General features: G+C 38.7%; 2 protein-coding genes across 2 annotated transcripts; one reads left to right on the top strand and one right to left on the bottom strand.

The window, feature by feature from the left end:
- Window positions 1–419: 419 nt before the first annotated feature.
- Window positions 420–7,117, top strand: LOC114351689 (pre-mRNA 3'-end-processing factor FIP1-like). The gene is made up of 6 exons (XM_028302992.1): window positions 420–575; window positions 682–912; window positions 1,551–1,731; window positions 2,610–2,750; window positions 3,443–3,513; window positions 6,944–7,117. The coding sequence occupies exons 1-6, from the start codon at window positions 441–443 to the stop codon at window positions 7,100–7,102; spliced, it is 918 nt and encodes a 305-aa protein (XP_028158793.1). The 5' UTR covers window positions 420–440; the 3' UTR covers window positions 7,103–7,117.
- A 4,254-nt stretch (window positions 7,118–11,371) lies between these two features.
- On the bottom strand, window positions 11,372–23,333 carry LOC114351749 (uncharacterized). Its single transcript, XM_028303053.1, has 8 exons — window positions 23,257–23,333; window positions 19,381–19,807; window positions 14,685–14,793; window positions 14,236–14,318; window positions 13,727–13,863; window positions 13,137–13,317; window positions 12,275–12,426; window positions 11,372–11,725 (listed from the first exon to the last, which is right to left on the bottom strand). The coding sequence occupies exons 1-8, from the start codon at window positions 23,315–23,317 to the stop codon at window positions 11,616–11,618; spliced, it is 1,260 nt and encodes a 419-aa protein (XP_028158854.1). The 5' UTR covers window positions 23,318–23,333; the 3' UTR covers window positions 11,372–11,615.
- Window positions 23,334–23,727: the final 394 nt, after the last annotated feature.

Genomic DNA, 23,727 nt, shown 5'->3' with positions numbered 1-23,727 from the left:
TTGAATTATTTTGTGCTGATATTTATCAGTATGGATGCCATGGTCTACATTACACTCGCAATGGATATACATTTCCTATTATTTTTTCAAGATTTGATTTATCCCGGAGCAAAACAGTCTTTAGGCGACCGCGTGTCTGTTGTGCTCCTATGTCCTNTGTCTGTAGGTACACCTTTCCTGAAATTATTAAACCTTCCTTCTTCCGTTGGGAGATAATGAGTATTGCATACCTACACTATGACCACGATTGGACGCCATGACCACAGCTGAATGCCATGACCCCAGCTGAACGCCATGACCACAGCAGATCCGCTGTGGTCGTATTATTAACCGTTGCATTATTAACTTAATTATTATAATCTGCGATGGAGTTGTTAATCTGTGGTTGTTTTTGTTCATTTTTTTTTCTATGGTTTTTGTTTGACAGTTCATAATTGAAAATGGCAGACACTGCTGTTGAAACTGCTCCAGGCGATGAAAACGATGATAGTTGGTTGTACGGAGACTCAAATGCAGAGCAAGCTGCAAACAACGATGCAGAAAATAGTGAGAAAACCCAGGTTCAATCGAATGCTGTAAGTTATTACTTATAGATACTTTACATAACCTAAAAGTTTTGGCTTGTTGTTACTGTGAAGAATAGTAAATAGGCATATCAAATGCGTTTTTGTGCTATTGCAGGACGTTGGAGAAGACAAAGAACAGGAGGAGAACGATGCCAACAACGATGATTCGCATTTCAACGATGAGCATTTTGCTGACGTTGGTCTGACGGGGGATCAGGAGCAAGCCAACGGGGATGCCGACAGCCAGGACAACGGAGACTCGGATTCGGACGACAGTGACGATGTCAAAGTCACTATCGGAGAAATCAAGTCGGGGCCGCAAGCGTATGCCAGTTTGAACATCAAAGTGAGTTTGTTATGATGCTACTTACATCTAAACATTCTAAGCCCATATTATGTAAAAAATATGACCACCCAAAAATACTACACTACCTAATAGATGCAGAACTTGGACATGAAAGAGTGGAAATCACAATACCTATGTAGAACTAGAACAACTGCTCAACAAAAAATAATATAAACAATTTTAAATTGTCAAGATTCTTCATAGAGAAATATTTTAAATTTAATAAGTTATAGTTATACTGATAGGTTGTTAAAATATAAAGAGGTCACATAAAAGCAAAAGTAGAAAAACAGTGCTCTAAAAGCCTATTCCACTTGATTTGATTGGTGATGATGATTGCAGTATTTAATTCAATATTATTTGTGTATTCATTATACTAAATTCAGTATAATTAGATTTCTGTATGTTTTTACCATTTTCATTCTTATGTACAGATTGTATTATTTGAATGGTAAGTTTATTTATTTAGAACTACCATCAAGACACAAGCAAAGCAAAAGGGTTGGAACATATTATATTTGTCTTACTTAAGGCTAGCCTACATTATTAATTGAATCTTTTATCAATAGATTGCTTTGTAATATTTTCACATAAAGTTATGTAAATAAATAAAAATCTTTATCGGTTTTCATTTGTAGAGAGGAGTAGGCCTGGTAGCAGCAGGCGCAGAGAAGCCGCGCCAAGGTACTGCCACCGGCAGCAAGGTGACACTGGAGGACCTCGATGGGCCCGGCAGTATCAATGGAGTGCCCGCACTTGAATTCAACATTGACACCATTGAAGATAAACCATGGAATAAGCCTGGTGCTGACATATCTGGTAAGTGCATACTCTTGTGTTTATGTATAAATGGTGGTTTAAATATTGTTTATTGATTGTTTATTAAGTAATGGATATCTATTAAGATTTTTGAAAGAATTATTATTATTATTCCATGTCCATCCAAGAGATATTTGTTTATCAAAACGAACTTTCATTCTTCTAGAAGTAAAACAGTTATTCTTGTGTGTTAGACCATGGTCTCCTATAAAAGCCGTCGCGTGCTGCGTCATGCCGTAGTCATCACAGTGCTTGCTATAGAAATCTATTGTTTTGGTCTCCTTCCGACATTGACGTCAACATACGAACGTTTGACGCTTACGTCGTACGCCGCGTATAGCGTTTAATAAGAGACTATAGCCTTAAGACGGTAGTATTGTACATTAAACATGGAAGTCCTGACAATGTACCATCTATGTACACTTATGAAGCAATAAATTATTATTATTTGTAACTCTCCTGTGGCGGTGTGGAGGCCGGTCCTTTTGGAAGGCCTTCATGGGGATAGAGATCCAACACGAAGAGGCCCATCTCGAAGATACGATAATGTGTTGGGATGTCTATAGTCTGGTCCGGGAGCACGTAGAATTTTGTCCAATGACCCCAAGCTACCCATCCTTATCGCTCGCGCGTAATTATATTGCTGTCGCGACTGTGGGACGGGCGCCCGCAGTGAGTGTGCGAGCGCGACAGCAACATAATTACGCGCGAGCGATAAGGAGGGTAGCTTGGGGTCATTGGACAAAATTCTACGTGTTCCCGGACCAGACTATAAAAGATACTATCTCTCTCTGCCTGCACTATTGAGGAGATACAGCCAAAGACAGCACCCGCTAAGTGCAAGGATTATTATTATTATTATAAGCGTCCCCCCACAGACTACTTCAACTACGGATTCAACGAGGTGACGTGGAGCGCGTACTGCGAGCGGCAGCGCCGCATGCGCGTGGGCGAGGCCGGCGTGGGCTTACACGTCGTGCCGCCGCGCGCGCCGCCGCCGGACATGCGGCGACCGCCTGGTATACTTTTTATATTTTTTTTATTTATTTACTGTCGGCCGTTTGGTGTAGTGGTTCGAAACGGACTACTATTCCGGAGGTTGCGGATTCGATTCCCGCACAGTACACAAACATTTGTGTGCATGAACATATTTGTTTGTATTGGACTGGGTGTTTTGTATGTATAATATGTATGTATTTACAAAAAAAATGTATTTAAGTATGTTTATTTATATCCGTTGTCTAGTACCCATAGTACAAGCTTTGCTTAGTTTGGGACTAGAAGCGCAGTGTAAAATGTCCAAGGATATTTATTTATTTATTATTTACTAACTTTTCTACCCGAAACTGCTACAATGACAACTTCAATCTATTGAAGCTGCTGGTTAATTGCAGATAGAAAAAAAAACGAATTTACTGCTCACTTGACATGAAACTTCATTAAATCTGTTCTATAATTGTTGTATGAAAGAGTAACAAACACTCATCAATCCATTCTCACTAATTTACAGAAGGCAATAATACCAAGCAGCAAGATTTCCATATGTCTATTTTAGTTAGTTTGTGCTTTGTCAATAAACTATACCAAAAGTTTATATTGTTTTCCAGTCGGATGCATTGTTAGTTAACCATTTGCCTATCCCAGGTGTTGAATTTGATTCACATCTATTTTCTTTACTTTAATTAAAGTTAATATTTTTTTCTGTTTTTAGGTCCCATTAGATCCGACGACGGTCCGCCAGTGATGCCAAATAACTACCAAGTTCGGGAAAATACTATACAGGTAAGAGTATTACTGGTAAAGGGTGTCCCAAAATTAACGCAAGATTTAAATTTGCCACCATTCATACTCATAGTGTTGAAAAACCTAAAAATAAAACAAATCGACAGCTGACAGTCTAGGATTACTATACATACTACCGACCCATCAATCGGGTTTCAGTAGGGGGTGAGGTACAGCAACGGCGCTCCTGGACGTTGTAGACAACATACTGGCTGCACAGGATCAGGGTAGGGCTACAATACTTGTTTTGTTGGATTTTACACGCGCATTCGACTCAATCAATGTACCCTTACTCCTGTCTAAGCTTTCCTACTATGGATTTGACAGGGACACTGTTTCTTGGTTCGCGAGTTACTTGCGTGATCGGTCACAGTTCGTGGAGGTGTGTTCCGGTGATTCTTACCAGCAGACCGCAAAGCGGGCAATACATAGGGGAGTCCCGCAGGGCTCTATCCTGGGGCCGCTGCTCTTTATTTTATATAGCGCAGACGTGCCACAAGTATTGAAGACATGTCGTTACCACATGTATGCTGACGACCTCCAGATTTACATGTCATTTGACCCAAGTGATACTTGCAAGGCCGTCGGTGAGCTTAACTCCGAGTTGGACAGGATTAACTCGTGGGCCGAGAGTCACACACTCACACTCAATCCTACTAAATCCAAATTTATAATATTTGGTACAAGTGGGCAAATTAAAACTGTGGAAGGCCTTAACCCCCTTTTAAAAATCAACGCGCAGCCGATTGAGAGGGTCTGGAGTCTGGACAGCAAGAAACCTGGGTGTTACTTTTGACGCTGGTCTTCGCTTTGAGGATCATGTCAATGCATTGGCTAGGAATTGCTTATACAGTGTGTCCGGGCATGTAGTGATCAAACTTTAAAGGCGTAATCTATGGACAATTTTATCGATGAAAATACTTCAAATTTGGGGCCTGACCCATTTCTCGAAAAATTACATCAATTTAAGTTTTTAATTTTTAGTTTGCACCTCTTCTTTAAAAAATAAGAGAAAGAGTGGGTAGGTTAACATTAATAGGCAAATATTTTATATCATGCGATAGCCAATAAAATTATCTATTAGTAGAAGAAGAAAACAGACACAAGTTTCATACATTTTATGGGAGTAAAAATGGATTTAATTAGAAAAATACATTACTTTTTACACTTCTTTTTCAGTTATTTTCCAACACAAGAAAAACCAGGTCGTTAAGGTGTATTTTATTTGCATTGTATTATTAGTATTTGAGCTATTCTACAAAACGAATGTACATTTATTAGTCTACGNCTTTACGAGATCGTCGGTCCACCTAGTAGGAGGCCTGCCCACGCTACGTCTTCCAGCCCGTGGTCGCCACTCGAGAACTTTTCTGCCCCAACGGCCATCGTCTCTACGAGCTATGTGCCCCGCCCACTGCCACTTGGTTTTAGCAATTCTGCGAGCTATGTCGGTCACTTTGGTTCTCCTGCGGATCTCCTCATTTCTGATTCGATCACGCAGGGAAACTCCAAGCATGGCCCGCTCCATCGCCCTTTGGGTGACCTTGAGCCTTCTTATGAGGCCCATAGTAAGCGTCCACGTTTCGGATCCATAAATCAACACTGGCAGCACACACTGCTCGAAGACTTTTGTCTTGAGACACTGCGGTATTTCGGACGTGAGTATATTGCGTAGCTTCCCGAACGCTGCCCAGCCGAGTTGGATTCGACGATTGACCTCTTTCTCGAAGTTGGCCCTACCTAACTGGACTGTTTGTCCCAGGTATACATAATTGTCAACAGCTTCGAGTGTAGAGTCTCCAACCTTCAAAGGAGTGGGTGCGACACGGTTATTAGACATGATTTTTGTCTTGTCCATGTTCATTTTGAGACCCACTTGTTGAGAGGCTCTACTGAGGCCATCGAGCATTGTGCCTAGATCTTCCAAGGTTTCAGCCATGACTACGATATCGTCCGCGAATCGAAGGTGGGTGATGTACTCACCGTTAATATTTATGCCAAATCTTTTTGGGAAGCTTAATTGGAAACACTCGGACTCAGTTTATAACACTCGTGGTAGATCTTGGAGGCTCTCCATACCACAGCACAAAACTGCTGCTTTTAGAGGAAGTTTTAGGTACCTGGCTACGAAGTGCTGGAATAACCTTCCACCACCCATTAGGCAAGCTATAACCAAGTTTACTTTTAAAAGTAAACTTAAAAAGCACATACTGGCATTCCAAAAAATCTCTAATGGCCAGGTGTAGTCGACCCCTCTATTTTGACATTATTTATAATACTGACTTGCTATTCCTATTCCTGACATCTAATTTACATAATTTAATATATTATTATGACATTAAACTAATTTTCACTTTTTATTTATTTAATTTTTTTTTATAATTTGTGTTTCAATGCCCTTGCGAATTGCTGCGGCGATTACCGCCGCACTCCACTTTCGTCGGCCGCCGTCTGAAAATCAGCGTCCAGGCATTAGCTTGTGACACATGCTGAGACGGAGACCTTTTGCTGCCGCAACTCTGCTCACATTATTTCACTTTTCATTGTTATTTATTTTGTTTTTTATTTTGAATGTGCATGTTAAATATTGAATTATGTAATCTTGTTAAACTATGTATGTGACTTTGTGTGCAGCAAATAAATGCTTACTTACTTACTAAAAATGTAGCGTTACACGATAAAACAACGTCTCTTCGTCCTCAATGCGAAAATTTCATACAAAATATGGTCGAAATAGTGTTTTAACTTCGTGAACTGTGAAGAGATTAATTGATAAATTCCGGGAGACAGGATCATTTCAGCCATAGGATGTCCACTGCTGAACATAGGCCTCCTCAATGCTTTCCATGTTGATCGATTGGTAGTGTAGTAGTAGTAGTATATGTCGTTGGTCTACCTTGTGGACGTCTCACGCTGCGTTTTCCGGTACGCGGCCTCCATTACAGAACCTTGCTGCTCCATCGGCCGTCAGTTCTGCGTACTATGTGCCCTGCCCATTGCCACTTCAGCTTGCTTATTCGTCGGGCTATGTCAGCGACTTAGGTTTTCTTTCTTTACTTTAAAAAAAAAAAAAAAAAAAAAAAAAAAACTTTAGCTGTCTTTACGACAGCCCTACACACTGTTCTTCCAAAAACAAGTTGTAAAATGTCAATATCGTAGCATGAGTGTCAGCGTCAGCGTGCGTGAGTGTCGGTGACTATCCAGGAATCTCAATTCGGCGTCGGGGACTCGGGACGCCAATAAATCTAAAATGTTGTCTAAAATTCGTATCAGTGTGTGTCGAAATCGCTTCCTTTGAAATTAAAACTATCACGAATGTTACTTTGTCTATGTTTTTTTTTATCTGTAGTTATAGTTGTGCCTCATACTTCTATGGCCATTGTCCTTACCGCCTTACCCATACGTGCTGAGTGTAACCTTGTGTGCGCAGGTGATGACGGCGGAGCGGCGCGAGTACGGGCGCGGGCACGCGCGCGACGCGCCCGAGTACTTCCCCGCGCCGCCGCCCGACCACTACTACCCGCCGCCCGCCGCCTACGACGAGCCTTCCTGGGGTAAGCTATTTTTAAAGTTTGCTCGTATCACCTAGCGATGAATTCACTGCTGATGTTTAAAAAAACAACATTTAATATTTTAAAAAATATATTGAGAGAACTCTGGAGCAAAACTAGAAAAACTTTTTGAAACCACGATAGCCTAAGAGTAGGCGCACACCGTTGATTTTTAGTTGGCCGATAGTTGTGCCCGATTTTAAATTGTATGAAGAATCGGCCAAATCGAATCGGTGTAGTGTGCGCACTCCCATACATGCCTACGAAGGCCTACGAAAAATCAACGGTGNGCTCTCCACTTTCGTCGGCCGCCGTCTGAAAATCAGCGTCCAGGTATTAGCTTGTGACACATGCTGAGACGGAGACCTTTTGCTGCCGCAACTCTGTTCACATTATTTCATTTCTCATTGTTATTTATTTTATTATTATTTTTTATTTTTGAATGTGCATGTTAAATATTGTATTATGTTATTTTGTCGAACTATGTATGTGACTTTGTGTGCAGCAAATAAATGCTTACTTACTTACTTACTTACTTACAATAATCTAAAATGATTCAACATCTTTAGATAAACTTGTAGAGTTATTTACTTTTTTCATTGACCCCTTTTATACATAATGCATGTAAACGGTATTCTTGTGTGTACTCACTATTAGTCCAGTCATTTAAGCTTAAATTAGGTAAGAATCTCGGAATTAGAGATACCCAGCTGTAAGTCTGTAAATACTTGTATATTGACACCCTAAAAGTTGTCTCAAAACCTACATATGGTAGGGTGTAAGCAACTATTAAATTTCAAGGTCAACGGTCACAAAAATCGGTTTTTTGCGCTTTTTTTAGAAATATCTCATTTCCTATGGGTTTTTTGCTATTTGTATTTATTATCAATATTGTAGAATACTAAATTCTCTACAAATTTTGTTTAAAAACTTTTTTTATACGGTGAACCGTTTTCGAGATAGAGGGCGGAGAGCGCGCGGTCACTGCATCACTTCAGGTCTACTTAAGCGGTTTAGATTTTTCATACAAAAGGATTTTCCCGCTAATTCCTGTGGGAATTTCGGGAATTCCTTGTTGTAACTAAGCTTTGAGTTTACTAAGGTACCTACATGCCAAATTTCAAGCGTCTAACTTCCGTTAAGCGTTTAGATTTTTCATACAAAAGGATTTTCCCGCTAATTCCTGTTCCCGTGGGAATTCCTAAGTATACTATAACCTGCCCAGGTGTATGAAGAATAATTGTACCAAGTTTCGTTAAAATCCGTCGAGTAGTTTTTGTTTCTATAAGGAACATACAGACGGACAGACAGACAGACAAAAATTTTACTGATTGCATTTTTGGCATCAGTATCGATCACTAATCACCCCCTGATAGTTATTTTGAAAATATATTTCATGTATAGAATTCTGTCCGTCTGTATGTTCCTTATAGAAACAAAAACTACTCGACGGATTTTAACGAAACTTGGTACAATTATTCTTCATACACCTGGGCAGGTTATAGTATACTTAGGAATTCCCACGGGAACAGGAATTAGCGGGAAAATCCTTTTGTATGAAAAATCTAAACGCTTAACGGAAGTTAGACGCTTGAAATTTGGCATGTAGGTACCTTAGTAAACTCAAAGCTTAGTTACAACAAGGAATTCCCGAAATTCCCACAGGAATTAGCGGGAAAATCCTTTTGTATGAAAAATCTAAACCGCTTAAGTAGACCTGAAGTGATGCAGTGACCGCGCGCTCTCCGCCCTCTATCTCGAAAACGGTTCACCGTATAAAAAAAGTTTTTAAACAAAATTTGTAGAGAATTTAGTATTCTACAATATTGATAATAAATACAAATAGCAAAAAACCCACAGAAAAAGAGATATTTCTAAAAAAAGCGCAAAAAACCGATTTTTGTGACCGTTGACCTTGAAATTTAATAGTTGCTTACACCCTACCATATGTAGGTTTTGAGACAACTTTTAGGGTGTCAATATACACGTATTTACAGACTTACAGCTGGGTATCTCGAATTCCGAGGTGAACTTACTATAATGACTGGACTATATCCCACTTTCCTAATAAAATGTCAGAAATAGGTAAAGTTCTTGGAACTGACAAAGGCGAGTGAGCTTTACTTGTGTGTGTACGTGTATATGCATATAATGATAGTATTTTGTCATGTAATGTCTTAGGCTGGGTTGCACCATCTTACTTTAACTTTGACAAGCGTTAAAAAATCTGTCATAATCCATACAAAAAACATCGGTTATCGTTAAAGTTACGGTCAAAATTAGGTGGTGCAACTCAGCCTATGAAAACTTATGAAAAACGAACAGTAGCGTGCCACTACACATGTAAAGCGCACTCGCCTTCGTGAATTGCAAAAACATATTTTATTGACATTGCTGTTTTCTTATCACAGGTTTCAGCGTTTGACCAGGGATCGGTAAGTAATACAATTTTATCTCATGGTCTTTATTATCTTGCGATTACTTTGTGATCTTGTTTACAATCAGAGCTATTATTTTGATAAAATCGCTAAGACTTGAAAAGTTAACGATTTTCATGTTTCCAAAAGCAGAAATAGCATCAGCCATATCATAGACAAAACATAAATTTTCAATTGGTCGTTGGAATAGCCACCTGCAAAAGAAATGAATAAGTGAAGCTAGAGCTTATTGACTTCATAATACATTTTTCTTTCTTTCAATACGTTCCAGACTGTCCGAACCAAAATGCAGAAACAAGGATTTCATTGTCAACATTTGCTTTGTCAGTGATTAAATAAACCACGTTTTTTCCAGACGTTGTCTAACGATCAAAGCAATGTATTCAAGGAGGTCATAGTCGGCGCGGACGCAACCAGCGCCCAGGTGGAGGGCATCCAAGTCGGCGTCTGGTACCTCGTGAGGGTCCAGGCCTTCACCAGCACTGCCATCAGTGAAATGTCGCCTCGCTGGTGGATCATGCTACATCCTGAAACGAGGGATGGAAAGATGATGTATTCGGTAATGAAATAAATTAAGTGTGTTTTGTCTAAAGCTTCAACCGCACCAACGAGTGCAGATCGCCACCGCCGGCGCGATCAAAGGCCAATGACAGGTCGCGCCACCCATGACAGTTCATGCGACCTGTCATTTCCCTATGATCGCGCCGTGATCGCTGCACGCATTGGTATAGTTGAAGCATAAGGAGTGTTTTTACACTCTGTGAATCTTTTTTGCAAATAAATTCTATGATCCAGCATTTCACCTTATTAATTTCACCTTAAAATTATTCGATTAGTAAAACGGACACCAGTTTTCGTGTTCGTCTATACAATACAATAATACAATATAAATTACATTTGCTCTCTGTGCCCTTTAAAATAAAAAATAATGATATTTAGTCTATGTAGGTTCATTATTTGTATTATGTAATTTTATTTAAAAAAATAAAATAAATTAAGATAAAAAAAATTATAAATAATAAAATTATTTTTCATAGGACATAAGGACATTTTTCTCCTAGATCATCTGTTTCTAGCCAAAATTCATTGAGAGTTTCTTCAAGTATGAGAACACACAGACAGAATAGACGGTGCTGATAGCTAGCGGTCTCCATTCAAGGGTATTATTTGTCATCTATATTGTATTGATCACTGTATGATTCATTTCATTATCAAATTAATTATTAGTCATACCGTTTGTCTCATTAACTATTTTTTATTACTTACTATAATTATAAATATTTTTAATTACTGGGTAATTACTTTTTTTATCTTTAATCTACATTATCTTCTTCTTTTTGATAAACATTGTACTTTGATTCAAAATTATATTCTTAGATTATTTTTCCAATCAAAAAGAGAGCAGGAATTTTTGCGCATCGGATTTATACTCATGATAGAAGGTTTGTGCAGGCAGTTCATGAAGGTAAACAGTGTGGCATCTTATGCCGTTTTAATGAGGATGATATTATTGCTACAAAAATAAGTTCTCTAAAGTGCTATACGCGGCACTAGGCTAGTGAGTTACGTTACTACTACAGTTAAGGTATTTTTCGATGGCATTGGTTAAAATTGTAACTCGTGGTACCGATTTTCTATGAAACTGCTAAACATTTTTAGTCGCTGTCGAATACATTCGAATACCTAACTCATAGTTATCTATTTATAGCCTTAAAAGTAACCGCTAATAGCGCTGTACGTACAGTCTGTCATACATTTTTACGCACTCTTTAGCGAGTCTGTGCTACTGTCTGTACTAACGACAGCACATCCAGCTGAACTGTGGCATAATGTACCTAGTTGAAATAGACTATTGACACTGGGGCGCAGGTAAAAGGGACTATTCCCACCTCACGTTCCATCTGTTGCAACTCCAGCTGATCTACAGTTTGTCCGCAAATAAATCTCAACCAGTGAAGGTCGAGTTTGTCCCGGGGAAAAGTTAAACTGTCATTGGACATACAACGAAAATAGAACACGAGGAGTTTGAAGTTAAGGTTCGACTTAACTCCAGTAGGTTTAGTGGGGCTCAGGTATCAAATAAAAGAAGTCGTTATGAAATATGAACATTTTATTAATAAATGTAAATGTGACGGTGTAAAATGGCGACTATAACAAGCAGCCAGAGATTGGTCGCTGCGGAACACGAGTTGCCCCCTTGGTGCAGCTCGGCAAGGCTCTCTCCTGTTCAACAAAGAAAGGTAATGTTAATTATGTAGGTACCATCAACAAAATTGACGCATGACCATTGACCACCTTAAGGCTTAAATTTCTATGCAGCGACAAGACTAAAAAGACTGCAACTTGAAAACAAACTAAGGTAATTGAACCCATACCCCGATCTTAAGGCTAGCCGGACACACCGCTAAACGTAGCTCAAGTAAAGCTTCAGCCAAACCAACGCGTACGCGAAGGCAAACATTGCGCAAAGTCGTTTACACTGCCGCGATCGCAATCCAGACGATTACTGTGAAAAAAGTCTGCCATTTTAAAATCGCGCTGCATAGATCGCCGCGACCAATGACAGGACGCGTTGATGTCTCACTCATCGATACAAATTCATACACGACGTCTGATCGTCATCGCGCACGCAAGCTGCACGCGTTGGTTTGGCCGAACCTTGTAAACCTAACGATCAAGTTTTTACATTGTTGAGATACTTCTCTCGAATGCCACACATCGTAATAGCGTAAAATAAATTACTATTGATACTTAAGTATAAAATATACATACCTTTGATAACGTGTAATATAACATGAGCGGGGGGAGGGGCGGGTGGCGGCGCACGCGCCACACTACACGTGTAACGGCCCGCGTCGTCATTGCGAACGCGCGCTACCCGCAGAACCGAATTCGCGCCGTTCGCGCCGAATTCCGTTCGCACGCTGCGACAAATAACAAGATGGTTAGAGCATGTTCGAAGGTCATAAGTGCGTTATCGTGTGGGTTTTCACAAATGAGATCACAATCTAGGTGTTGAAAGGAACACAAGTAATAAAATGTAAAAAAAAAAAAATATTACTCAAAGATGTCACATTGTACAATTTATTCTGGCGGTCTCTGCTATAAGCAGGAAAACTTGTAATTTAAAAAAATCCCGTACATGCGCTCTACCAGTCTCGTATTAGGATTTTTGTAATCTTTAGCCTTTTTGGTGTGGTTTTGTAATTTTTAGTGTGGTTTTGGTAGGGTAGATTAAGTTTTCCGTGGTGTCGTAAGATGCGACTAGGGGAGAAGACTTCCCCAACCTGGCTAACATGTGTAGGCCAAATCCATCTAACCATTAGATTTATAACCCCTTTTCTCAATATTACTCGTAGCAGCAAACTTCTGGAGTGGAGGCCGCGTACCGGAAAACGCAGCGTGAGACGTCCACCCACAAGGTGGACCGACGACATCGTAAAGGTAGCAGGAAAGCGCTGGACGCAGGCCGCTACCAAACGGGCAACATGGAAAGCATTGGGGGAGGATATTCAGCAGTGGACGTCCTATGGCCGAGATGACGATGATGATGACTCGTAGCTTAAATTACTTACTGTCAAACTATGATTTTCATGCAACTAGTATTAGTTATTACTATTAATAAAAGCCTCACCTGATGCCTCCCCTGGTAGTGTCATCGTTCAGGAGCGCTTCCCTCCTGAACCACAGAAGCGAGGGTCCTCCCTCCATCTTCAAGCCTCTCACTTCGCAGCGGAGGGCGACGGTACTCCCCAGCTCGCAGACTTGCTCCAACACCTCTGCTCCCGCACCGTCCACTATTCGTACTGACACCTCTGAAATTAATTGTTAAGTTACTGGCAAAATCCTTGGCCAATCAAAATTATTTTTGACTGCTGAAAAAGAAAAACCTACGGTCGGAGTGGTTTAATTAACGGTGTGGTTTAGAGTTTGACAGATTTTTGAAGTTTTTTATAGTTAGTAGTAAGTTGGTAAGATGGTACAAACCAGCCCTACAGCATAAGCATGAGTCTCACTAATATACGAGAAAATTGGTTGCTATTGTCATGATTCCAATCTTCCAGAGGCCACTTCAAGCCATCGCCCCAATTTATCTAAGCAAGTAGAGGGCAAATTAAATAAGAGCATTAGTTACAACGGTTAAGTAGTAGTAGTGCAACTTAGCCTAATGAGGATGATGAGATAAACCATAGAGCTTAAAGCCATGACTAGTATTTTTTTTACCAGGCACATGTAGAGTCACCCGGGCTGTCCGAGGCGGGTGCGCTGACAGTTGGCAGTCGTAATGAGCAGCGTCGGACGGCCTCACTTCTTTCACTTCTAACCGCCAGATGTCTGGCGGGATGAATCTTGCTGAATACCTAAGGATAAAATGCGTGATAGTTTAAATACTCTTACAAAATATCTCAACAGAGCTCATCAAAATTATCAATTTTCCCGCAAAGCACGACACGAAAGACTATGGGCAAAACCCTCCATCCGGGAGAGGCCTATGTCCAGCAGTGGTATATAATAGGCTGATGATGATGTAATGTGTTATGTGATAAAAAACTAAAGAAGTCACAGCAATTTTTAGCTTCACCTGCATCTATTTATGTTGAAATTAAAGCTGCAGTGAAAAATGTACTAGCTTATAATAGTAAATGTCTTTAGGTTTTCATGTTACTAGCATATAATGGACAGCAGTAGGACGATGATGATAAATTATTATTTCAATTATTTATCATTTATACCTGTCATCAGCAGTATACTGCTGAGTTCCAGTTGTCAGCAAGTCCATTGGCTGTTCGTCGCTTTTTCTTCGGACCCATGACACCTACAAAATGATGAGTTAATTAGGTGTATCAAGGGTATTTTCTATGCATATTTTATTCATTTACACTTTATTGCTCGAACGGTGTTGTGCTAATAGCGGACTGAATGAAAATAAGTAGGTATTCTCTATCAATCAACCATTGGTCAGACAGAGAAAGTGAATATTTTGATCAGTTTGGGATAATGGATCTTCACCATGTCAAAAGTCGACGACTCATATCGGCGGGTTCACTGGTTTGATTTGTAGACTGCATTATGAAGAGTATTGTTTTCCATAGGCATTTTAGTACATTCCCATTACTAGTGTCCCAGGGATGTACTGATCCCTAATTTCAGGGCCAGTGGTTCAAATGAACATACTTATTACCAGTTTATCGTGGAGCGCGTCCACTTTGCAATCCAGATGTGCTGTGGAGCCGACCAGCGCCTCAATTTCTGGTGCTGCTGCTGCATAAATGCTGTTTCCAGGACTGACTCTGAGGATGAAAGGTTCAAACTTGAATTTCTTATTGCACAATATACCTAGTTTCATGTTATTTTGATGTTATCACTGGAATTAAGAATTTGAGACTGGATTTCACAGATTGCACATTACAAGAAGTGAGATTTATGAGAACTTAATTTAAGAGTTGTCATTGATATGAGCGCGCACAAATCTAAAGAAAAAGATGCCTTTTGTCATCAGCTACAGAAAATATTCTTTTATAAGTATTTTTATTTAAATATATATATTAATAGTAAAAATTAAATAACGGTGAGCTGTCGCTCTTAACTTACAATTAGTTTAAATTCAACTCGTGAGTAAGTATACGATTGGTGAAATCCACCCCAAGTTAACTAGGGTATTTGCTTAAGAGTTTGTGTTTAAAAACATGTGAATCTAAAAATTGAGCTGCATTTCAAATGTTTAACTCGGAACATCTAATTTAATTTAAAGCTATTCTAACATATAATTACAACAACGTAATACAAAAGTTTGCGAACATCTGCTCCCAAAATTTTGAATCAAAACCGTTCCACGCAATTTCATTAGCGCAACGTGTTCTAATTGTTCGTCTTACGATAATTAGTTGTAGTAATTAAAACATTTAATTAATTAGGGCATTTAAAATCCGTTTTAATTGACTGTTACTATTATAATTCCAATGATAATACTGCTTAAAAGGTCGTGAAATAACATCTATTCGTGTTTGATTGAAATTGTTGTTATGAATTTCGTTTCAAAACTAAATAAACATAATTACTAAATGATGAATTTCGTACAGTAATGTCATCTCTACCAGTACTTTGTCAGTTTCTAACTACGTTCATCTTTTTAACCGACTACAACAAAATGAGGCGATTCTCCATTCAGTTGGTGTTTTTTGTTTTGATTGAGTGATTTAATAAATAATAATAAATAAATATCCTTGGACATTTTACACTGCGCTTCTAGTCCCAAACTAAGCAAAGCTTGTACTATGGGTACTAGACAACGGATATAAAGATACTTAAATACTTTTTTTTTGTAAATACATAATTATATGTACATAGAAAACACCCAGTCCAATACAAATATATGTTCATGCACACAAATGTTTGTACTGTGCGAGAATCGAACCCGCTACTTCCGGAATAGTAGTCCGTTTCGAACCACTACCACTACACCAAACGGCCGACGTCATTGAAGTCATTTTACTCATATGTAGGTAAACTGACTCCAGGAATGTGAAACAGTTTTATTCTGAACAGCTGGTCTTTAATTAGGTTACCAATGAATTTTGAATTTTAAATCTTTGCATTAAATTTCAAATTCAACAAGGAAATGTTTCATACAATAACGTACGCGTGCGGCAGTCACGAACAATCCGTGTGATTAATATTGCAGAACCAGGCTGCATCTACAATCAGTTTCAGAGTCCTGCTACAGGCAATTGATTATGCAAATTGTTGTACTCCAATTGCAGGATCTAAAGCTAGTCTAAATTACCTCTCACTGATATAAAATTACCAACGACATCTTGACCAATGACAAGGTGGACCGACGACATCATAAAGGTAGCAGGAAGGCGCTGGATGCAGGCCTCTACCAACCGGGCAAGTATTGGGGGAGGCCTATGTTCAGCAGTGGACGTCCTATGGCTGAGATGATGATGATGATAAAGGTATAAAATGACTCATCTTAATATTGCAATGCAATAGTCTCTAGCACTCTGGCCAAATTGAATAATATTGTCTTCAAAAATATTTTAATACGAGTATTTATGAATAATAATAAAACGTCACGGCCTACGTACACAAAATGAACCAATAATTATAACAGTGGTTATTTTATGGTACTCACTGCTTGAAGTGTTTGTACTCGTGTAAGATCGTTCAAGCTTGTTTAACATTTCAATCTAAACTAATCAATAATTTATGCTTGACTCTCATTACCTACTACACGTGCCGAAAGATCGCTCTATGCCTGTTGTTACGGAGCTGTGTCTTTTAAATTGCTTAGTACAGGGTGTCTCAGAATGGGTGAATCAAACTGCTAGGGGAGGTAGCTCTACTAATGTACTATCCCTAAAAAATATGAAAAAAAAAATGTTGACTTCGGTTTTTTAATATAAAGTGCTCTATAAGTATCATGTACAATTAGTATTAGTAAGAAAAAAGTACAAAATAAACTCCAAACGCAGTAATTATAGCCAGATACTTAGGCAAAGCTGATTTATTTTCACTTAAAAAAAATTGTGTCCTTATGCGCTTTATTTTCTTTTTCATATTTTTTAGGGATAGTACATTAGTAAATGCTACCTCCCCTAGCAGTTTGATTCACCCATTCTGGGACACCCTGTATATACTACAAGCTTTAAGCAATATGTATTATTATGAATGCTATGCTATGATAATAAAAAATAAGCAAGAGACAAATTCTCTGCACCTTCAGAAAGGATGCACATTCCACAATAAAACGAGCTGTTTTTTTATGTCCGTGGTACACTAGCGTACACCATACCAGTCATATCAAAATATTCTCCCTATTATGAGCACTGAAGCAGGTGTCAATTTCCTTATCAGTTTTTTACTTAATTTGCAATCATACTTGTTAAGTGTGTAGGTATCATTAAGGCTGAGTTGCACCATCTCACTTTGACCTTAACCAACGTCAAAATCTGTCACATTCCATACAAAAAACACCGGTTATCGTTACCTATAGTTACGGTCAAAGTTAGGTGGTGCAATCCAGCCTAAGTTTCCATCTATCTTTCTTCTTCTGTGTCTTTTCCCTTTTTTATTTGAAGGCCCTCTCATTCTAATGCGCTAAGACAGTCTTGATTATCTATCCATCAAATTAAGAGAAGTTCTTGTTATTCAGCGTTATTTACTGTATTGTACGAACCCTTTTGTGTGCGAAGCCGACCCGCTATTGACCTGTTTTGCAAATATTTTCCAAGATTCGCCCATAACAAAGCATTTGAATTCAATTCATTATTTTATTGCTTTACTTACATTGTATTTGTAGATCTTATTATTACTGGCTTAGATTTAATTATCTCAGGCGGTTATTTGAAAATTAGGTACAGTCAGCGTCGAATTGTTCGTGACACCCAAAGTGACCAAAGAGTTGATTTGAGTTTTTGGTTACTTTCGGTGTCACGTACAATTTGACGCTGACTGATTTATACAGGGTGTTAGGTAAATGACAGGACACTATCCCATGTTAACATGGGCATATAAATGGTATAGTGAAGTCAGAAATTTGATGTCATCATTTTAATTTATTAATTTTCATACAAAATAAATTTTATAATAAAGAAGAACGGTCATCTGTGACACAGGCCCGACAGAAACGAGACATATCTCAGTTTTTTTGTCATGTCTTAATTAGTTAAATTATATATTTTTTATATTCGAAATCTATGTATAACACCAAAATATTACCCTTTGTTTTTGTTTAGGCGTTATACAAAAACTACTACAAAATGCCTATTTGTCACCAAAATTGGTAAATGTATTCACCTAAATGTCTTTTACAGCTGCTATGGAATGTATCTAGGTGACCTGGATATACAGCCGGATTATACAGGGTGGAAAAAATAATAAGTTACAAAATCCAAAAATTCAATGTTGCTAGCTTCCATAATCTGTACCCTATTATTGGTACCATTTGAAAGAGCTCGTGAAGCACTTTCAGAATCAGTAACTATTTTTCAATATCTTGTATAGTTTAGAAATAATCGAGTGAGATCACTTATCGTTCCATATGTATAACCACCCTGTATAATCCGGTTGTATCTCCAGGTCACCTAGATACATTCCATAGCAGCTGTAATAGACATTTAGGTACATACATTTACCAATTTTGGTGATAAATAAGCATTTTGTATTAGTTTTTGTATTACGCCTAAACAAAAACAAAGGGTAATATTTTGGTGTTATTCATAGATTTCGAATATAAAAAATATATAATTTAACTAATTAAGACATGACAAAAAAACTGAGGTATGTCTCGTTTCTGTCGGGTCTGGGTTTTTTTTGTATGGGGCGTGACCGTTCTTCTTTTCTGACTCTACCATACCATTTATATGCATTTGTTAACATGGGCTAGTTTCGGCTCATATACCCTTTACCTAACACCCTGTATAATTTCGTTAACATGCGGTTTTGTAGAGATAAAAGTAATTACTTATCGTAAAATTAGATAGTTATTAATTTAACAGATATTAAAAGAAACTGATAATCATAAAAAACAAATTGGAACAAAAAAAATCGTTGTATTATCTAACTGTATTAACGATAGGAATCTGGAATGGCTAGATAAAATATAATAAATTGAAAAATAAAGATATGACCTGTCAAAAATCCAGCGCGGTGCGCACTGCGCAGTTAGCTCGATCGGATTGTATAAATTATGTTACAGTCAAAACTCATAATCGGTAAAAAAAACACTTTTGACTGGACGACAAATCAGTCAAAAGTAATATTGATCTCAGTCAAAACCACTTTTGACTGATTTTTGCAGTTAAAAGTGGTTTTGACTGATTATGAGTTTTGACTGCAACATATATTTTGTAGTCACAAAACGGTGGACTTACTTGCCATTCCTGTGTTGGTGTGTGTTGGAATACGTGTCAAAGATATAGTTGAGCAGTGGTGCACTGGATCCCGTCTCTCCAGGCTTTCGTCTCCTCTCCATCACCGGAGGAGGGCTCGTCGCCATCGTCGTTGACGTCACCTCATGACCCCTCACTTCACTTGGCGCCCCATTTACTGTCCTACCCACATTAACTAGCCTCCTCCTTCTATTCCTCATATCAATATCATTGACTACATTAGCACCTTTATCTTTATATTCTACAGTATTATTACAACACTCTTCAACATTTTCAAAGTTCGTGTAATTAAGACCTTTTGTCTGGTTATGTACCGTTGTATGTAACATTTGGTATATAACGTTAATCGTAGGTTGGAAGCCTGTTTCTTGCTCTTTTGGGACTCTTGGAGCGGTGTCGGCATCGGTACCTAAAATAGAAAAGGTTGGTAAATGTTTAACAAAGGTAAATTTAAAGTTTCCAGACAAAATCGGGAAATTGGAAGATCCTTTTCAGGGGACTGTTTTTAGGAGAGTAATTAAGTAACTTAATTTAGGGCTTCTTTGTGAACTGCTCCCACTTTAATGACCTAGAAACTATACTAGAATATTAATTCTTTGTTTTGAAAGTAAAGAACGAGGGTAACTTTAATCTTGCTTAATCAGCGCGTATCAAACTTTAAGATCAAAGTAAAATTCTACAACAAATTGAACAAAAACTGTGTTTTTATGAGTCGCTAACGGCTTTAGTATCCTACTTGTAAGTTTACCCACCTTGACCTTTTATGTTAATTTCTTATTTTAAGAAATCACTACGTCCCATTAGCTTTCCAACCCTTTCATCTAATGAATCAGCAAATTGAAAAGGTTTCCTATACCTTTTTGATTGAATACTTTTTAATAAAAACAAACGCTTGGCATCGATTCCAAATATTTATTCCCAGTTGTTCAAATTGTTTATACTAGGCTCGCGTTTATAAAGGCTTCCCGGAGGGCTGGGAACGATGGGCCATTTAAAAATATTTTCCTATTAACACAAGCGCTCTCACAAATTTAATTTCGGTCCTTGTGAAGCTCTCAACTGGTATCCCTGAGTGTCCTTATTATGTTTTAATTTGAGGAGGGATTTAAATAGAGCGCAAAGCGCGTACTGACTTTGTATCTGTTGCACAATTTCTTTGTTTTCGTTTGTTGGAAGAGTTCGATGGGAGAATTAGGACTTGGGTTTTTTATGAACGTAGCTTCCCACTTTCTGTAGTTATTCTAAAAAACTATTTATAACTTAGAAAACCAACAGATCCTAATAGTAGATAGCATTCTTCAATACAAAAAATCTCTGAAAATATAAAATTAATATACCAGGAATTCTATTATGTACAACAATGTCGAGTGCCTACTCAGAAATTGGTAGACAACCAAGATCGCGTCTCATTTGTAAGGAAATCAACAAAGCGAGGTCCAATATTATTAGGTTTGTTCAATCCAATTGACAGAAGATTCATTGTGGATCTTGTAAACCAGTTTACAATTAATTTTGAAGGCATGAATTCAGTTTTCAGAATACAATAAATCAAAAAAATAGTGATATTAATACTTCCGATTTGTGTTTCAAGTTCATTAGAGCTTATTTTATCTATTATGATAAAATTATTGTGCTCTGCATGCAAACTATCACAAACTGTTGTACATTTTATGCGACAAGAAATAATATTTCTAATCCTTGTATAATGTCAGTGACACTAACTGTAGATCCTAACACGTGATGAGGGTACGGCCGTCATAGTAAGCTGGTTTACTCCGAAAGCTATTTTAACCCGCGTTATGTCTGGCATCTTAGGCCCACTATCTCAATTTGGCGCACAAAAATATTTTCGCAAAAACGTAGTTGTCACATTTTTGAACGATTCCTTGGGTTTAACGTAAGATAGACTTAGAATTACGGGACTATTCCTACCTCTCTTTCCCACCGCTGCAACTCCTGTGTAGCCAGGATCTACAGCTGGACCGCCAATAAAAACCCAACCAGTGAAGGTCAAGTTTGTCCCGGGGAAAGTTAAACTGTCATTGGACCCGCAACGAAATTAATCAGAAGAACATAGGAGGAGTTCGAAGACTTAGGATTAGGAAACGGCTGTTGGAATGTACCTACTACTTGAAATATTATCGCCCGTTTTCACAAACAATACTATGAGGTCTTACAGTGCGCGTGGACGCACAGGGACACACATGAACCAATCACAGAGCTCTATTCAACACTGTGCCTTCAATTTGCTGCTTCATTTAAGCAAGCATGGTTTGTGAATACGGGCGTAAGTTTTGTTAATAAGTTCTTTTATTAACCGACTTCAAAAAATGGAGTGGGTTATTTATATACATTTCACCTTATCTTTACGGGACTATTCCCACTACTCGTTCCATCGCTGCAACTCCTAAGTATATTATGTAGCCCTGTATTGTAGGATCTACAGCTTAACCGTCGATAAAACTCAACCAGTGAAGGCCAAGATTGCCCCTGGGGAAAATTAATCTGACATTGGACCCACAACGATAAAGGAAAAATAAGACGAGTTCGAAGAAATGTAGGTAAAGGTAATACGCCTACTTAATTTTCTTTAGCTAAGTATGTACTTCAAGTAGAATACATCACTGAAAATACGGCAGTATAGGAACAGCAGGCCACTGCTTTTAGGTCGCCTAAATATTAATAAGCTATCATGTACCAGGTGGACTTGTCTATTGCACTATAACTCAGTATGTGTCCTTTAAATACACTGCAAAAGACTTTATCTTTGTAGGCTTGAAAAATATACAGTTAAGTTTATTTCTATAAATTAACTAATAATGCTATGTTAACATTGGCACCAATAAAAAGCTTTACTTATTGTATATAGCCACGATAGCCGAACGGTGAAGGGGTCGGAGTGGCCGACTCGAGATACGAGGAACGCGGGTTCGAATCCCACCGCTCGACTATTGTGGTGAGCCCACTCGTAACACAAGCTTATTTAGCTTAACACGAGGGGCTAATGGGACTATTAGTAATTTGGGCAATACAAATTGGTAATAATCTTTAAAAAAAAAAAAAATGTGTTACAGGAAATGTATGAAATCCGTCAGTATACATAATTCCTAGGAATTGTGTATAATTTCTTAAAACACCCGGAAATGTGTGATGTAAATTATTAGACACATTTCCTAGGTTTAAACATTTTCTAAACAGCAATCGGAAATGTAATCCTATAAGATTTCAATGAATACGCGTGGACATGCGATGCGAGGGGAGGGGCAATATAAAATTTTGAACAACTTAGCACTATCAACAAGCCCTCAAGAAATAAACAACCGTCACTCTTGAATTTAAAAAAATGACCATGCATGTATTAGCTCTGAATTTTCAGCTCCCAACTCATAAACTCAAATACCACCGGTTTTTATCTAAGCTGTGTATTATCTTATTCTAAGATGAAAAAAAGTAATCACCCCCTATCCGTCCCCCGGACACGGCCTGAGCCGAGGTCCGAGCCTACCATGGCGCCCTCAGGCCGCGTCCGTAGTCCCCTCGATCGGGCCCACTAGAGTGAGCCCGCCGTAGGCTGGACTTTGGTCCAACACCGCGGTGGGCAACCCTCTAGTTGGGTTCGCCACTGATCGGGCGCCTTATGCGCTCGATACGGCCCGATCGCGAACGTCGGTCTGCGACCGACGCGGACGAGCCTGGGCTTCGCTTCGCGAAGCCCACACTCGGCCTCTTCGGCACGCGCACCGACGATCGCCAAACGGCTAGAGTACCTTCTGTACTCGCCACTCTGCCCGGTGAAGCTGGAAAAGCTCCTCAAGCTACCAGTGCGCGTCCCTTCGAAAAAAAAAAAAAAGTAATCACCTCGACAAGGCAGAGCAGCGAGAGCGGCGAGCATTAGCGCCGCTGCGGCCGGCGCGCACATCGCTCTACATCCTCGCGAACACTGCAACAAAAGGTTCATCATCATCATCTTTATCATCATCATCATCATCATCATCATCATCATCATCATCATCATCATCTTCATTATCACCATCATCCTTATCATTATCATCATAATCATCATTTCAGCAAGTCCATTGCTGGAAGCAATCCTCGGACATACAAAATATCACATTCTTCCGAGATGTTCTCTATTCAAAAATTTAGTTATTCTTTTCATAGTTATATGATACTAGCTTTCCGCCCGCGGCTTCGCCCGCGTGGAATTTTGTCTGTCACAGAAAAACTTTATCGCGCGCGTCCCTGTTTCAAAAACCGGGATAAAAACTATCCTATGTTCTTTCCCGGGACTCAAACTATCTCTATGCCAAATTTCATCAAAATCGGTTG

This window comes from Ostrinia furnacalis, unplaced genomic scaffold, assembly GCF_004193835.3.
Source record: "Ostrinia furnacalis isolate ACB-3 unplaced genomic scaffold, ASM419383v2 OfSCF1172, whole genome shotgun sequence".
In the NCBI taxonomy this organism is placed as follows: domain Eukaryota; kingdom Metazoa; phylum Arthropoda; class Insecta; order Lepidoptera; family Crambidae; genus Ostrinia; species Ostrinia furnacalis.
Note: the sequence above shows the minus strand (reverse complement) of the source record. Positions and strands in the feature narration are given on the sequence as shown.